At 41.7% G+C, this 18,025-nt stretch overlaps 2 protein-coding genes across 2 annotated transcripts in view; both read right to left on the bottom strand.

The window, feature by feature from the left end:
- The window catches only part of LOC121957215 (zinc finger E-box-binding homeobox 2-like), a 30,887-nt gene extending 24,045 nt beyond the window's left edge, over positions 1-6,842 (bottom strand). The window contains exon 1 of the mRNA XM_042505750.1: positions 6,670-6,842. Coding sequence (XP_042361684.1) covers positions 6,670-6,730 — 61 coding nt within the window. The 5' untranslated portion in view covers positions 6,731-6,842. The remainder of the gene's footprint in view (positions 1-6,669) is intronic.
- A 6,548-nt stretch (positions 6,843-13,390) lies between these two features.
- Positions 13,391-18,025, bottom strand: part of gli1 (GLI family zinc finger 1) — a 70,624-nt gene continuing 65,989 nt past the window's right edge. The window contains exon 13 of the mRNA XM_042505739.1: positions 13,391-17,929. Within this exon, the coding sequence (XP_042361673.1) occupies positions 15,363-17,929 (2,567 nt within the window). The 3' untranslated portion in view covers positions 13,391-15,362. The remainder of the gene's footprint in view (positions 17,930-18,025) is intronic.

The following is an 18,025-nucleotide window of genomic DNA, read 5'->3' as shown; positions in this document are numbered from 1 at the left end:
TACTATATTTTTAGTGACCTTCAGTCATTTTTATAATGCTTAGTATAAGGTCAGATTCAGGAAAGAACACAATACTAATATTTGACTTCAGAACATGAAAACAGTAAGAAAACAAACTTGGACTCTATGTATGTTTTCTTTCATCCTTTCTATTTCTCAAACAACTGATGAAACCAAAAACACCATCAGGTTTGAGGTTTTCTGGCCTCAGAGGTGACCAAGGCAGATCCTAAACAAATGCCACTCCTGTTGGCTGCTGATACACACCACATATCAAATTGTTCCTCTTTCAACCTGCTGCTCTGCTATATCGAGCTCCTTTGCTGGCAGATACTGGCACACTGTCAGCCAGCAGAGTGGCTCTGCCAGGCTGCTCTCCCCTCTCTCCCTGTCTTTGTCTTTCTCTCCTCTCTCTCTCTGCCACCCATCTGGGCCTTGTAATACATGACAGCTGAAGCAGGGTTTCCAAATTTAATTTGAGGTGTGATAAAACAGCACATATCTATAAATTGTGTGCAGAGAGCCTGCCTATCTGGATAGTTTTAACCTCTTTCTTCTGTCAGACATGTGCAACGTATCAAACACACAATACACCAGACTGTCTGCACAAAAGGAAGATCCACAAATAGACTTAATGACGAGGAGTCTTGCCAAAGCAACGACAAAGAATGTAATAATAGCACTGCAAATGGCACATGTCAAGAATGAAAGGGGATCAATTTGCAACATCAAACTGTATAGTATGTAAACCCTCTCCATCAGATAAAACGCCTTTGATGTAAAAATAGAAATGCCTGTGTATGAGTGAGAATCCGCAAGAAATACAGTTGGTGTTAAATGTGTGAACAGTGCATACCCAGGCACCTACACACATACACACACACACACACACACACACCTCATGAGCTGAGTGGCTATTAGTGTGATCTTACAGTTCAAAGGAGTGTGAACCTTAGTCTTTGCTCTCAAGTTTTTCATGAAGATGTGAACACCATTGTAGTATTCTAGTGTTTTAGGACAATGCAGTGTTTTTGAACACTGCCCTCCCCCCAAACTGTCCCTCCACCCCCCATGGTAGGCACGTTCCCAGTTTGGAGATGCAAACAGAATTATGGGGGCATAAAAGCTAAGCAATGTAGCCTACTGCTGTGGATGTCACGTTAGATTCCAGAAGTCACACAATAACACTAACTAACTAACCGATGAGCTGCACTGATAACTTGTAACTCCTCGGGTTCTGTGAAGTAAAATTACTGTTTCTGTTAAAGGAGTCTTGTGGCTTTTTTGGCGTTTTTTGGCCTTCTAGGACCATGTTTTTTGGCCTTCTAGGACCATGTAAAATAGATCAGCCTCAGTTTAAATGTACGTTATATTAACGTTATGTGACCACTTCACCTTGCCGTCAGGCACCCCTTTCTGGTAGGAGCTGAAACTATTATCCTTGGTGTCTTCAGAGCCACCAAACTCCATTGGTATAAACAGTAATTTTACCTCACAGCACAAGGGAGATGGTCAACTGCTGACTCAGTCGTTTCATTTGTTTGTTATTTCTTGACTTTCAGAGCCAAACTAATGCGGCGTCCAAAGGCATAAAGTTGGTTTTAATGTAGTAATGACGTTGCGGAGAAACCTACGTCACATCACATGGGGAAAAGTTAGTTTAATTTTTGAGAGGGACTCAGGAAAATAGCATTGTTTGGTGGTGGTGCCTTTTTTGTAGGACAGCTTGAGAATGATGGGAACAAGAGCAGAGTGGAGGGGAAAGACACCCAGACACCTAGAGGTCACCTCTGTAAAATAGCATTTTGAGGCTACAACCACATACTTCAACCAAAATGAAACTTTTTTTGATTTGAATACACAGGAGCACAACTGAAAGGCAATAGAATGGCATTAAAACTACAAAATAATTCTTATTTTAATGTTTAACTGTTTATGATGATTACACCTGATTTGACCTTCATCTATTATGGGATCCAATTGTGATTATTTCAATAAAACTTGAATTTCTGTGTACTGCCTGATTCAAGTTTTCTAAGACACAAAAGAGATCCTACAACTCCAAACAGTCATGTGCAGGAGCTAATAAGCCAGAAAACCCCTCTGCGTGCATTAATCCTGCAATGGCACCAAAAAACTTTCCAAATAATTCCTTCTGGAGTGGCTCAACAGTGTGGCAGCCACGCGGCAGGAATGTACAGAAAGACATGGGACTGCTGTGGCTCTGAAACATCAGAATGAGCAATAATCGAATAAACATGTGAAAAATACCAGAGGGACTCAATCAAGGGATTCCCCATTACTGCTGTGCCGATCTGGCATCGAACACACAGAGCTAGGATGGGAGAAATCTGTGACACTTGGAGCTGTGGGAACGCAGAGGAACAAATGAGGAAACACTTAGATTATCCCACACTCTGTCGCCCGTCCCGTCTCTTCTGTCTCTACCCCTCACGCCCCTCAGCCCCTCCATCTCTTGTCTTCTCACGCCGAGGAACTGTTTTCGCTGTCTCCAGCCCTGTCAACCCCATCAGTTCCCCACCTCTGTCATCCTCCACTCCTTTCTTCCTCCTCTGTCCCTCCCACCCGCTGGTTCTGACGCCTGAGCTGAGCCCCTTGAAGAGTCCTGGTAATAAACTGTGGTGCCTGAGCTCTTCATTGCTGTCTCGCTCTCCCCACCCCTCATCCCAGAGCGCCGATACATCTGCCGTTGAAGCAGGCCCGGTCCAAAAAGGCCCGGCCCCTCCACTCTGTACTGTACAAGCGCGTCAGTCTTTAACGTTCAAATGTTTTCCCTCTATTCTCTCTCTTCCTCTTTTTCTCTCTCTTTTTTTGCTGCTCAAGTCCTTTGTGTACAGTGCGCTATGCTCACTGTGGCAGCACTGTGCCAGAAAAACCCACACAAACACACACACACACACACACACGTATGTGCACACATACACAGTCACAGACACACAGCTGGGCCCCAGCTGCATACAAAGACTGGGGTTTGGAAATCAATGAAGGAGAAAGAAGAAAAGGGGAAAGGAGTTTAAATAAATTGGCACTTGAAAAAAGAAGAAAAACGAGAAAGAGGGAGTGAGGGAAACAGGGAGAGAGAAAGCTCTCTCTTAAAAAGGCACATCAGCTCAACAACAGCGAGTTTTTTTCATGGACTAACAAATCATAAAGCGCAAGGCAACGGGACTAAATTATGTTTGTGAGGGTGCTGATGAAACGCAATTCTACATTTAATTCCAGAGCAAGGGCTTGAATGAGTTTGATCAGTTGTGCGGATGTCATTCTGGCATGAGATGAGATGCCTGCTGAGTTTGGGGACAGCGGAGAGCCCGTACAGAACACGGCCAGAAGAGTTTAGATAAATGACATGTTAAAAAACTCAAATCTGAGTGGGCTAACAGTACTGCACTAACAAGGTGACTTTTTGATTTAATAAGAAGAAAGATCAGATATAGCAGGGTTGCTTTATTGAAGTTGTCTTCAAAAACTTAAACGAACCTGCAGTTATTTTCCTCAATTTTTTCATAAATCTATTTTTTAAATAATAATGATGCCATACTTTTTTGTTGAGTATAATAGATTTGTCATTTTCTCTATTCATCCTCCAGTGATGTAAGAGATTTTTGCCTCATGCACAAAAAAGTGACTTCAGTTGAGCTAAAAAATGCTTTTGATGATTAAAAAGTACGGGATGAATTCCACCATTATCTTTCTTATTAAGGAAAAAGCCAAATGACCCACGGTCTCAGAAAATCGTTCGTTTAACCGGCTGTGTATACGGGCCTGAAGTGCAGCTAATTAGTTCACACTCTTTGAAACTGCGATCTCTCTCACTGACATCCAGTAAATACAGGTCATCATTTTCAAATGGATGTATTTCCGTCCTTTGTCTCAGGACTGTTTTCAATCTACCCGGAATGAAGGGTAGTAATTTCCTCACGTTGCTTAAGATTGGTGAACATTGACAGTTTTATTGGGGGAGACAGAGACATAATCAATAGGCGCCTTGGAGAGAGAAGAAAAGTCAGCGTGTGTGTTTTTTCTCTTTCTTCTGGTTTGGAAAAGATCCCCAAAATCGTTGTCTTATGAGTCGGGCCTGCCAAATTCATTTGGTTTTATCAAGGACCTTTAACTCCCTACTTGCACAGCCGCCTCCAGCCCCGCACATTCCAAATCCTACACAGAGCTTTAAAACACACATTTCTACACTGACACGAGGATGTACTGTACACGCAACAAGCACTCGCTCACACATACACATGTGCTATCTGTAAGCATGCCATCAGCGCAGGCATGCATGCAGATTCACTAACAATTTGTGGTGCAATTGGGGAAATAAGTAGCTCGAACTTACACCCTAACTGACTCTAGAATATTAAAGATAACAGTCTTCAACATGACATTTAGAGTTTTCAAGTTGTCAGATATATATCAATTTATGAGCTTTTCTCTTAACCTTCACTTTAAAAATGTCTTCATTTCTTCAAATTGCACCATTAATTGATAAAAGTTACTGGAAATTGACCAGAGGTGATGCTAATCTTTCCTCTGAGGTCACAATTAAAGGAACTGGGCTGGTTTTTGCTGGTGGTCTGATAAGTGACAGGTCCTTGTCAGTAAGAGTGTCTTTTTGCTGACAGCTTTCACGGTAGTGTGATGTAGCTGATTTGTGGAATACAGAGTAGTTGGTCGACAAACTGCTACGTGACAGTCAAAGGTGAGAGTGTGCTTGTGTGTGTACGCATGCACACACAACAAGTACCCGTTATCGCTAAGCAGACAGCGAGGATCTCACCCTGGTGACACTCTGCTGAGCTTAACACCTCTCTGAATAAAATGAGGAAACACTTACAGCAAACTAATAAACTATATAAGTAAACAGGCTTCTTGCAGCAAATAGGTTTATGGCGGTTGTGTGTCAGATCAGAGACAAACAAGCAAGCCACAGGGTTTGCAGTGGCTTTCAAGAACGTCGAAAGACTTAGGAATAAAACCAGCAGTGTCTGTGTGTTGCTGAAGACAAAATAACCTCTCAGTGATAACAAGATGACAAAAAAACATTATAGACACTGACTTAATTATGTGTTTTTTTTCTAGGTTTACGGCTACGTTTGCATTTGGGATAATGGTTGGGCTTGTTTGGGATATCTCATGGCTTTCCCTGCATCACCCAAAAAATGCATTAAATACAGAGCCAGCAGCAAGACACTGGCTGGTACGCTACACCCATTAACCCCATCAGTATTAGAATTATCTACTTTTATTTAGGTTACAGGGTTCAAGGTTAAATGTCATTTTTTGTCTTTTTAGAGAATTCATTTTTGTGTTAGAGTAGCATTCAATGATGTGGATCATTTTTGTTTGTTTTTGGTTAGGGAATTTGACTCTAACATAAATTTCCAGACCTTATCAGCAGGATACAAGAACAAATGTTTATAAAGGCATCCATGCACAGGTGTGCATATCCTCTCTTTTGTTTGTAAGTTCAGAGCCACACACAAACAAGCCACTACCAGATGCGTGTTGAACAAAGTCTCAACAAAGTCTGTAAATTGAGAGCATACTGTCCAGAAGTTCATCTCAGTGCTGTTGTAGGAAGCGTTCACAGAAACTGATAACTGACATCTGAAGCTTTAAGGTCATGGGAGGCTGTCCACTGATTCTTGATAAGGTGATTGATCGTCATGTTAGAATTCAAAATGTGCAGCAGAATTAATTCCACATGCATGTGGTAGGCTGCTATAAATAAATGCACGTATTAAAACCTTTATATATGATAGAAAAGGACAGCTTAAACCATTTGAGTTGCTTTTTTAAAATATGCTATTTTACAATCTATGTAGTTTTTTAAAATGCAAGTAATTTGACAAAAAATATAAGAGTGTTTGAGACTGTAAGAAAAGCCTTGGGATAATCTCAGTTAAAAATCCCTCACAAACTATTTTTATTATATTACTTCTGATGCAGTCTACTTTATATTTAATAAAAAAAAATGTTGACAAGAACTGTATCAAACTTATGAGAACTTAACATGTCACTTTGTACAGCAGGACACAGAATATTGATTATAAGGGAACACGATCCTAGAAAGTTTCAAAGCTTTCACCACGAGCAACAAATGGAAAGTCTGGAGAAAGTTGCACAAAAGTACAGTAACGGTAACAACAAACACATCAAAAATATTTCTTACTTAAAAAACAAAATTTAATTCTGACTCCACTGGACGGTTTTAGACAGTAGGAATCCTTCTAAATCACTGATGATTTACCAGATTCAACTTTTTCCAGATATATAAAAATATAACAGGGTCATGAGATTCACTAAAGGGGTGCAGCCACAGGTTGTGTGCTTTTATTTCAGGGTTTTGCGCAGATGTGATCACAGGTTGAATAATCCCAGTGGATGCCAACCTGACGAAAGTTGATTGCTCATCCCTGCAACTTTCGCTGAGAGGCAATCACAAGCCATGAACGCAAAAAAACGTGTGTGAAACATGAATGTAGTCAAACTGCCGTGCAGCAAAACTACACAGCGGCGATACATTATTTAAAGTTTCTACAAAATGCAGAAGGAGTCAGCGCGGTTCGCATCAGGACTTCCGCAGCAACATCTGCCTGCATCATTTACCAACTTACTTCAAACTTTGCAGCGCTGCATGTTTCTTACCTCGGTTCCTCCTGGGGTTGGCTTGTTTCCTCCGCTTGCCCCGGCTTTCTTCTGTCATCATCACGCTTTATTTCGTCTCCAAAAAGTTGTCCAGGGAGCGGTGCGACTGTGTGTTTGTCCTGAGTGCCTGCCTGAGAATGAATGGTGATGAGGCATCGCCTTCGGTCACAGCGGGAGACTCAGACCTTGATGGGACTCCAAGCAGAGGCGACGAGCCGTGAGGAGGAGTGATGTCAGCAGCAGAGGTTGGCCCTGAGGTCAGTCTTGGCATCGTCAGCTGAGCACCTTCCTCATTTGCAAAAGAAGTCAAAATTAGTGTAAGTGAGAACTGCTCAAATAGCCTACAAGTTATAACACGGCTGATACTTTGACAAAACATTGTCCCGAATTCGCTACATTGCACCTCCTCTTCTTTAGAGAGGGAATCCCGGGAGCGTCCATGTATCCGCATGTTCTCATTTTCTGCATCTAAACGTGGGGCTTTTCCTCCATTTATCACCTAAAGAACACATTATATTTTACGAACTTAACGTCATGTTTCTGTCTAATTAGTCTGCAGTTGAATCTGTTGAATTATTCGGGGATAAAAGCCTTTAAGAGATCAGATAATTTAATCGAAGCTATAACTGATCAGAAAACTTGTGAATCTCGTCGATGCTTCAGCGCAAACTCCGCACACACAGTGAGCACAGCGTTTTAACTCGAAGCTGTTAAACGAGGTGTAAATGAGCCTGTTAACTCCATTTTGCTACATTTTGACCAGGATGACATTATTCTAACTGCAGGTTAATTACAACAGGTATGTGCGCATCCCCCTCCCACCAACCCCTTCGTGTTTTATGGCTTGACTGTTATACACGTCGCACCTGCGCTCAAGTACCCTGGAGTGGACCCCGTCCTGCGCCCCATTCACCCCTGGATGGCTGTAGGAAGTGGTGCATTGACAGTCCTTTGTGTTGCAACCTGGACCGTAATCTGTTTTGCAACTGAAAAAAACATCCGAAATAAAACACTAACGCAGCGTTCAGGACCCCCACCTTGGCTTTTCTCGTGCCCCCCACCTTGTAGTAACTCTGCGAGATAATACAAGCGATCCGGGTAGCTTTTCACGGTGTATAATGTGGCCTGCTACAGAGTCTGTAAACAAACTGCGATCTGAAACTGTGAAACAGATTAGAGAAGTAAAAAGCAGATTACCTGCATAGGCTTTTTGGAGACAGATGAGTCAAATGGAAACCTAAATCTCCCACGACATTTCAACGAATTTAGGTGTTAACTGCACTATCAGACCATATTACCTTACTGTAAAAAGTCACTACACATTTGTTTCTTCCAGTAGAGATATAATGAAACAAGACTTAATGGGCAAAAATGCCATCATGGACCTCTGAGTACTACAGTAAAAAGACTTGACATTATAGCATATATTTCTATTTTAAAAATAAAACTATTTAGAGAACTCCATAAAATAATCAAGAATCTATTTCCTTTTCTATGAAACTAATAATGATTAATACTCCAAACACCTTGTTAGTTTTTCAACACTGCATGAGCTCAAGGTCACATCTTAAGTGAGTCCTTTGTCGCTATAGCTCATGTTCAGAAAGAAATAAAAATAAAAAATAAATTAAATACATCCCCCTTCGTTCCTTCACCCATCATGGCTGTTGGAGGGGGGTTGTGTCTTAATGGATTCTGGAAGAGAAAGCATCCTGACGGTGGGGAGGGAGCAGAGGGCTGAAGAAAGAGAGGGACAGAGGGGTCATCACGGCTCTTTGTGGTGGGATGGATAGAGGAGAGGGAGAAGAGGTGGCGGATGAGGAGGGGGCAATAAACTTTGCTACAGAAAAGGGTCACAGAGGTGCAGAGGTGCTGAAGAGGTCCTGGGAGCTGTTTTTTTTTTTTTTTTAGTTATGGTCATATGCACCCCATAGTATTTCAGTACTTCAGGTTAAGTGTTTTTCATGGAAATTTCAGTTGAGTGCAGTCAAACTGTACATTTCTGGCTCTTGATTTATTTAAATGTATAGTATTGTAATTGTTTGTTACATGCTACCTGAAAGTTAAAGCTATAGTTTTTATTGTGTTTTCAACTTCAATAAAAAGCCCCATGCTGCACTTCTTTTGATGGATTTAAGCAATCAGAGATAAAATAAATCAACCATTCACAGCATAGCCCTTGGTTTACTTTACCACACTTCTTTAAGAAGCACTTAATTACATACAGTTTGAAGAGTTTATTCGGTTGATTACTGATGGACTATACGATTAAGACTGGTATGTTTGTGCAGTCTTATTTCAGTTTAATAGTTGAGCACTGTAAAATGAGGACCCAGCAATGCTGCGGCGGTATAGTTTTTCTACTGTCTTGTTAAAACAACTACTTCTACACAAACACACACGCACACATTTGCACACACACAAGGAGGAGCATGGAGGAAGCAGTCCCACTGGGGTTTTGTCCCTGACTGTGGTCTATGGGTTCAAAGCTTCTTGCACGGGGAGGAGAGCCCTTAAACAGCATATTAAGCAGGAGTTAATTATATGCCAACCTAAGTGACAAAGGAAAAGAAAAGCCTCCCTCTGAATGGCAAGACAAGAAAAGAGAAAAGTCATTATGCTGCCCACTTCTTTGCATTTGAAAAAAACTCTTATTTTGGCATTTCCATTTGTTACTCTACAGAAAAGAAGAGAACACATCGTGTAGAGTCAAAAACACTGTCTTTGCATCAGCGAAGTCTAACTCTTTACATTAAAGTCTATAACTCAAACATGTTCAAGAATATAGTATGAACATTTAAAGGTGTGCTCACTCTAATTTTGTGATAAAGAAGCTATGGTCATTTTGCATAACAATCACTTTAGCCTGAGGCAAGAGACAAGACAATGTTTCCAGGAAAAGACTTAGTGAAGGTCATTGTGCTTTAGATCTGAAATGTATGTAGTGTCAAATCAAGAGTGAAGTTAAACATTACACAAATACAGCAAGCATATTTACTATAACATCGTGTCCTCAGAAAAGTTCTGGTTTCCTTTAGTGAGTGCACCGCACTGCAACAATGACAGTTTAAATGTCGTTTTGAACACAACTTCTAACAACTTGTACACATTTGCAGCGTTGCACTGTGACAAAGTAATAATACTTAGTTACAGAACTTAAGAATATTTTTGGAATATCTGTACTTGAGTTTTTATATTTCTGTCAACTTTCATGTTTATTCCACTAGATTTCAAATGTATACTTTTACTTTGCTAAATTTGCCTTAAAGCATCTTAGTTACTTACTACAAAATAGCGAAGGAAGGGAGGAAGAGACAGAGGGATGAATAGCTACATGGAAAACCTGATTTTATTCATTAAATCCTTTAAGTATGAAAAAAAAGTCTTTTCTTCAAGTGTAATGTATGCTTTGTTTTTAAGGTGACGTATGTTGCCAAGAAATGAACTTCATAATTCTCAGAATTCTGACAGCTTGCTTTTCATTACCAACATTTTCTTGTGATTTTACTTCAAATAGCCTCTCTAAGAACATTTAAATAATAAAATTACATATGATACTTAAGTACCATAAATATGCAATACTTTAGCAATACTAGCATTATTCAAACAGGTGACTTTAACTTCTATCAAAATCATTTTCTGGTGAGATATCTGTACTTTTCCTTAAGTGTGGCTTCAAGGTACTTCATTCACCCCTGCACATTTGTGATACTTTAATCTGGTCTGGGTCTATAGTGTCAACAAGTTGTTTCTTGCACTAATATTTTCAAAGATGTGTGAATGCAACATGTAACTGAGACATGGTATTCCTCTCCCTTTCCTCTCCTTTCAGCTGATGTCCTTGCAAACGCCCATTTGACCCTGCTGTGGGGATTCAGCTATTGTTTCAAAAAACAAAACTGGACAGAGTATATGCCAGATTGCAGATCAGTAGCCTGTCAGGAGAACTTCCCCTCGCCTTGGAGCAAATGAGTCAACTTTAGCATCCCTGCCAGGCTGTAGTGGCTGCCGTGAGTCTACTGTGCCATGCCACAACACCACAATGCCAATATAGTCTAAGCACACTGGGGCCCCTGAACCAAAAACGAGCCAGTGCTGTAAAAAGTAATGGTGGTGATACCGTTTTTAAAAATATCACATTAAAAAGTTACTATTAAAGTTAACCCAAAAAGCAGATTAAATGACAGCGTTAGCACACGATAAAGTGTTATACAAAGTGACGAAAATAACGGACAAGGCGAAAAAGTGTGTTAGTTTCTAAGGTTAGATGATATAGATTCAGGTAGTTTATTATATTTGAGTGTATTGCCACTTACCATAGGTGTAACCAAATCGTCAGGATGCTTTTAACGTTTGCTTGTAGTCAATTTAACCCATTGTTCGACTCTTTGAAAGTGAGGATGCACGTAGAAGATATAAGCAGGTTTATGTTGCTATGGTTACCGTTCTTGCGCAACTAAAGCCGATTTTTGGTACGGACTATATGTTTGTTACGGAACTTTAAAAAGCTCAACAAGACATGAAGAAATCAATATTTTCAGTAGCCATGGTGTATTTATCTTTTTTTCCCTTTTTTTTTTTTAAATAAAATTATTTACAATTAGGCTTGTTTTAGTTTGCTGTCACGGATCTGAGTAAGTGTCCAGCAGTAGTTCTCTGCCTGGCGGAGGGATAATTCATTGGGTCCCATTGGGTTATTAAAAGGATACGAGAGAGAGAAAAAACGCACAAAATTAGGGACTGTTCGTTATTTATGAGAGGGGACGGGTGGTGCAAAAGGGGGAGGCATGTCAAATACTTTTCAAGCACTGGGGAGGAACTTATGTTTTTTAAGTTTTGGCTGAGGGGAGGGGCATGCAAATGTAAATGTTTTTATTATTATTATTATTATTATTATTTTACTGCCACATTTTAAAGAAAAGATACTTTTTCTAACCTGTAGGTTTGAAAAGCAAGTTTTCATTAAAAAACAAAACAAACAAAAAATGTGCCAAAATTACACCATTTGTTATGGCCAGAAACTGTAGAAATGTTCCTTGGAGACATCATGTGTCATGAATGCTTAAGACATAAGGCATGAGCTCAAAATAGAAATATAACCAACATGCATGACATGAGCAAAGTCCCTTTGTCAACTCCTGGATTTCATTTTCAACTTTTAACTTTCAAACGTCAGAGGGTACATTTAAAAAAACTAATTTATTGTAAAGAGAGGGTCATGCATTTTCTGCCACTCACTCAAGAAGACTCAAGGAAAAAATATTAGTAGATTTGGGGAGCATCAAAATAAAAAACCCCTAAGTCCCCCACCCCCCCCCCCCCCCCTCTGATAAGTGAAGAACAGTCCCTCAGTTTTATTTTCTCTGTCTTTCCTCTAATTATGCTTCAGTCTGAGGGGAAAAATCACTCTCTGGTTACACTGCCCATAACTCACTTCCACACCACCATATCCAGTGATGTGAGGTCACAAATAGACATGAACTCATTTTATGGAGTCACAAGCCAAAAAGACTGGGAAACCCCTGGTGTATACTATCATATAAAACAGTGTCATGGGTATGAACTTTTTTACTCCCATTTCTTTCCCACCGCTCTCTTATTTTACGTCTTTTAAAGCAGATATGTCATGTTGATAATATTTTACAAGCAAGATTTGTGTAGTTTTTCTTTCTTACAGCATTCAGCAGGGCCTGTACCCACTGACCACAGAGAGCCCGTCCAGGCACTGATGTCACCAAGAGCAGCCATCTTTAACGCTCATCCAAATACTTAATGTAGCAACCTAGAAGATCACTGTAGGTCACAATAGGCTGCTGTGACAGGTTTTAAATCGTAACCATAACACAGGTCTTTCCAATTAGGATGAGGACAAAAGGAAGGATGATTTAGGATAAATGGCCGTTGGTTAGATTTCCAATAATTTGTAATAGTTGGATCACTATTATGCAAAATATGATTTAATTGCTTACAGGGGTGATTTGTGAAATATATTTAATTTGGTACATCTAAAGCATGATTTTATTAAATGTACCAAGGTTTACCTGACTTTGATGTTTGTACAATTAGCTGTTCCTTGCACTAATATTGTCACATAAGTTAGTTAACAGCTTACTGTAGACTATAGTGTGTGCAGCATGCAATGCAGCAAGTTATGCTATGGGGTCTTCATCTACAGTGAATGAAAGAGAAATACTGTTTCTTTTTGTCTTTGTTCTCAGGCTGTACTGCACTCTGTTGGAGGAAAGAAGTCATTGCAACAACCCACCAGGTACAGAAACAAATTTCATCCAGCAGAGCAGGCTTCATACCCATGTCTTTACTTTAAACCTCCTTAATATAGCTATACAATGTACAGATATGGCTACTTACAGCATTTGTGTGTGTTGTAATAAAACACACAGCCACATTAGTTTACAACAATGGACATTGAAAGAAAGGTTTGACAAACATTCTGCATCCATCCCATTGAACATCTTTATTCATAAACTGGTAAAATATAGCACATTTGTATAAAAATGTAGAAAAATTGTACACAAAATATAACACTTGGCTTTTGTCTATTGTAGTTAATGCTACTATTATAGCTTTCTGTTGCTAAAGGTGATAGTCTTTTGCCAGCAAAAAAGTCAGAATAAAAGATGACAGTTAAAAAAAAATCCACACACGCACACACACACACACACACACACACACACACACACACACACACACACACACATAGAAGGCAACATCCATAAAGTTCATTAATATAAAAAGATACTTTTATACAAAACATCTCATACATTCTAAAGAACAGCACTATCAGTCAATGTTCATGCCCCTATTGCTAGTGTTAGTGTCATGTTAGAATAGGCTATTTGTGCATCTTGTTCTCAGTCATTTTAAGGTGTCTTTGGTAGGTTGTACACTTTATCTGAAATGAAGAAATGTTCATTCCCGCTAATGCTTAGTAAACTTTTGAAGTGATGCTACTGTTTTACTCTGAAATATCTTGTGAAATGTTTCAGCAACACTAAAATGTGGCCTTATAGAGTCTAGCTGTGCTCAGACGTGTTCTTGAAGACTATTAAAAAATACTGTGATAATTCTTTCTATCAAAATGAGGTTCATGTGAATAGTCACAAGAGACAGAGACCCTTTCGCACAGTGCTGTAGTCAGTGCAAAGCCACAGTGTAAAATTAGTTCTCCTATTAAGAGCTGCAGCCTTCTTCCGTACGATACAGCTCAAAAGTTGCAAAAAAGTACCTCAGTGTAGCCATGATAATGTAAATTTCACTGCAGTGGTAGTGATAGTAAAATTCCCACGTCTTGATCCCCTTTCCTGAATTAGTAATGCAGAATTTCCAAATAACTCCTCTTTGGGATTAGAGCCAAAGTGCAGCAGCACTGTACTATGAAAGTACCTCAAACACAGGCAACTATTTCTGATCTGTTAACAGATACACACCAGCTGACTCGGGTTTCATTCAAAATAGCCGTCATCCTCAGCTGAGTCATGTACAAGCCATGTGTCAGGTTAATGTATGAATATAGGTGACATTTGCAAGTTATCTTTGAGCTTTTCTCGTTATCCTCTATGTATGTACCTTAGAAAGAGCAAAGAACTTTCTGTTTTGCAGTTATAAACACCACTGGAAAAAAAAGTACACAGCTGCTTTAGGAACACTTACAGTAAACATGTGGAGTGCAAACTCTCTGTCTGGAAAGGCAGTTACAACATACATGTAATCTGAACACCAAAGATTCAAACACCAACAAGTCCTGAGTGTCTGTGTGTAGGTTATGTGTGTGACTGCATTTGTGCATGTGTGGGAATACTGATATGCCACTATAAAGAGTGTGTTGCTCCTGACGACAAAGAAATCCCTAGCAATACAGATTAATATTTAGTAGCACCGAGAAATAATTTCTCAATCACTAAAAGCACAACTTTAGTCTTCACTCTGCTCCTTGAACAGCCATCTTAGAAAGTCCCATGTGAACATTGGCCTTCAGAATCCAAGCAGTCCATCACAAGACGGAGGATGATCTATCCACCATCTCATTGTCATATAAACAACATATATAAATGTATATAAAACTTATTTACATACATCCTTCTCTGCTCCACTGTTGCCACAGCCCCATGTGACTGGAATGCCTGGAAAAAGTTCAGGTTCATATCAGGCATATAGCTCTGTGTCTTACAATAAGGCACAGACAAAATACCAAGTACCAAGGCAGCGAAGGAACAATACAGCGAGGGAGGTTGATCAGGCACCTTTGGTTTTAAGGTTTTGTGGGGATTTTTAACACTTTTGAAACTTGTGATGGAATCACATTTGTAGCTTAGTCTTAACTTGCAACCGAAACACATTATTATCCCTATTATAAGGGTATTTATTGGCAACAAATCCCTCGGAAGTTCAGGATCCTGGCTCAAATAAGGGTTAATGTGTTGGGTTTTTGTGTAAAGGCATATGGGGATGTATAGAACACCCCAGGCATGAAATTATCGACTTAAAAGTTTGTCTGTCTTACCTTAAAAAAACTTTCTTGCAATGTACCATGGAAAATCACTATAAGCAACAGCACTTAACCTCTGCCTTGTAACCTCTGTACACTGGGCTAGACACATTTCTATGTGAGAAAAAAACTGGTCAAGGCCTCTACTTGATTGATTATCTGGAAAAATATGCCCCAAAGTATTCTTCTAAGACAGTGTGTTCAGGTATTTATTCTCCCCAGCCAGCGAGGTAAGCATGGACGTCATGTCGCCTACAGCCATGTTGGACAGGGCAGAGCCAGCAGCCAGGGTAACAGAAGTCTGAGGGGTGGTGAGGCGGGATGAGGCCTGGGAGGAAGACCCTGGCTGACCCTGAAGGGGATTGTTGATCGGGCTGAATGAGGAAGACTCAGCATCATCAATAATGGAGGTGAAGTCTATGCGAGCGTTATCCAGGTCCAGGTTTTCTAAGGCATTGGAGATGGGGCCAGATTCAGGATAGGGAGTCATAGGGGCAGGCTTTGTGCCAGCTGTTGGGTCTAGGTTGGGACCCATACTGTGCTGCTGGTTGAGACAAGGTCCATTCTGGGGGTCCATGTGTTTTTCCATATCCATGTTTATCTGGCCTGAATAGTACATATTGTTGTTATTGGAAGGAGAGAACATTTCATTTTGCGCGTGCTGTGGATGCTGAACTGGAGGAAGTCGGACTGCACGCCTGGGGCTGGAAGTGGAGTGGACAGGGCTGAGGTGGGGTGGACTACCCAGGTAGCTCCCTCCTGCCTGTGATAGGCTGTTCTGGCGGCTGAGAGGTTTCCGTCCCTGAGGAGGCCTGGGGACCACCATTTCCTGGCTATAACATGAGCCCTGGAGAGCTGTCAGCTGCTGGTCTTTAGGCGTCACAGAGCTGGGCCCTCGGCTGTGGGCTGGAGGGCTCATGACCAGGTTCTGGTTAGGGTAGGAAGTATAGGGCTGGTTGGAGTACATATTCTGGTTTTGGTGCTGTGGACTGTGCTGAATCATTGCTGTCTGGGCACTCATATCCATATTATCAGATAGAGGAGGAGGCTTTATTCCGGTCTGCTGCTGCTGTTCCTGTTGCTGCTCCCACATGAGTGCTTGTTGTGACTGCACATAGTTCCTCACCATCATTTCCTTCACCTGCATCATGGGGGTTTCAGGCCTCTGCCCATCTGAGAGTGCAGTACCAGCACAGCCCAAGCTCAAGCCCCCTCCACTGGGGAATGAGTTCTGGTTCTGCCCTGGAAAGTCACAGCTGGGATTGTTGGAGTTCCTCATCATGACCTGGCCTGTCTGTTGGGGGTAACCCTGATTCTGCTGGAGGATCATCCGCTGCTGGTGGAGCTTAGCACTTTGACAAGCATTCCCACCTCCCATCCCGGGGTGAAACTGCTGCTCGGGCTTGATGGTAAGTTTGTGGGTTCCATCAGGACTGTTGTAGAGGCCTGTTTGATTGTTGAAGTGGGCCTGTGCTTGTTGAGGCTGCAGGCTATGATCTGAATATTGCATTCCTCGCTGGTTCTGGAGAGCATGGTTGGAAGTTTGGATTTGGTTGTGTGAATCACTCCAAGGGCCTCCAGCATCACCACCCTGACCTATGCTGGGGTAATGGGGGCCAGAGGGACTGAGCTGACAGGTGCTCATACTGTACTCAGCCTGTTGGAGGAGTGTATTAGACATGCCCTCTGACTGAATAGGCCTTGCTTGGCCCATTGGATTTCCACCAGCCCTGGACGTGCCATCCCCTCCCTGGTTCTGGTAGTGCCCCTGCATGTAACTCTGGTCTGGGCAGCTCAGAGAGTCATGGCTTGGGGACAGTTGGTTACCAAGAGAACCTCCAACTCCTCCAAGAGTTTGATGCTGTTGCTGGTATCCCATGAAGTTTCTCTCTCCAGGGGGCATCATCATAGAACGATCCCTGGCGTCAACAGGGGCAAGGTGGGGCTCCATACCCATAGCCTCCATCATCACATTCTCTGTAATGCTAGGTGGCCGAGGAGAGTACAGGTGGCGGGAAAGACTTGTGTCAGAGCCACGGTGTTGCAGCGCATTCCTTCGGCCCATCACAGCAACATTATTAAGACTATTGAAGCGCTTTGGGATTGCTTGAGGATCGGCAACTGGTCGGACGGGGTCACTGGCTCGCCTGCTGTTGTTCCCTGGAGCCTGGTGAGGATAGATAACACCAGTGCCATACTCTGTGTTGGCACTGTGCCTACGTGGACCACCTTGTTGAAGGAAGGGAGGCAGCGGCTGCCCCTGGTATTCACTCAAAACACCTCCTCTTCTGCTTGGAGTACCTGGCTGCTCCATATTGGGTAAAGGAGTAGGTGGTGGTCCACCAGTTGCTGCAGCATATTTGGCCTTTAGGCTATACTGCTGTGCCGGTGTTAGATTAGGAAGACCTGGCAATCCTCCTCCTACAGGACATGGAGCTCCTCTGCGAGTGGTCTCAGGAGAGAGAGGGTCTCCTCCACTTTGCTCTGGGCCAAGGAGGTGACATCCACCGCCTCCTGTTCCTCCCATTTGTGAGACATCACTGGAGCGCCGGCTGGACAGGTAAGGAGACACCATGGAGGACCGACGGCTAACAGTATAGGCAGAGCTTAGGCTGCTGGTGCCGCTTCCTCTCCTGTCATTGGAAGAGCAGCCGATGGATGTACCACCTCCTAACTCGTGATTGGACAGCTCCATAACTCGTCGATTTGAGAGGAGTGGAGAAGGTGCACACATTCCCATGCTCTCTCCGGGACCTGAAAATTAACATCCAGAAAGAGGAAACTGTTTAGAGACCAACAAAAATACAGACCAAAAATGTTTTTGTGCAATAACTCAGAACATACCAAGGC

Source organism: Plectropomus leopardus, chromosome 2, assembly GCF_008729295.1.
Source record: "Plectropomus leopardus isolate mb chromosome 2, YSFRI_Pleo_2.0, whole genome shotgun sequence".
NCBI classification, from domain to species: domain Eukaryota; kingdom Metazoa; phylum Chordata; class Actinopteri; order Perciformes; family Serranidae; genus Plectropomus; species Plectropomus leopardus.
This window is presented reverse-complemented; position numbering and strand designations above follow the sequence as displayed.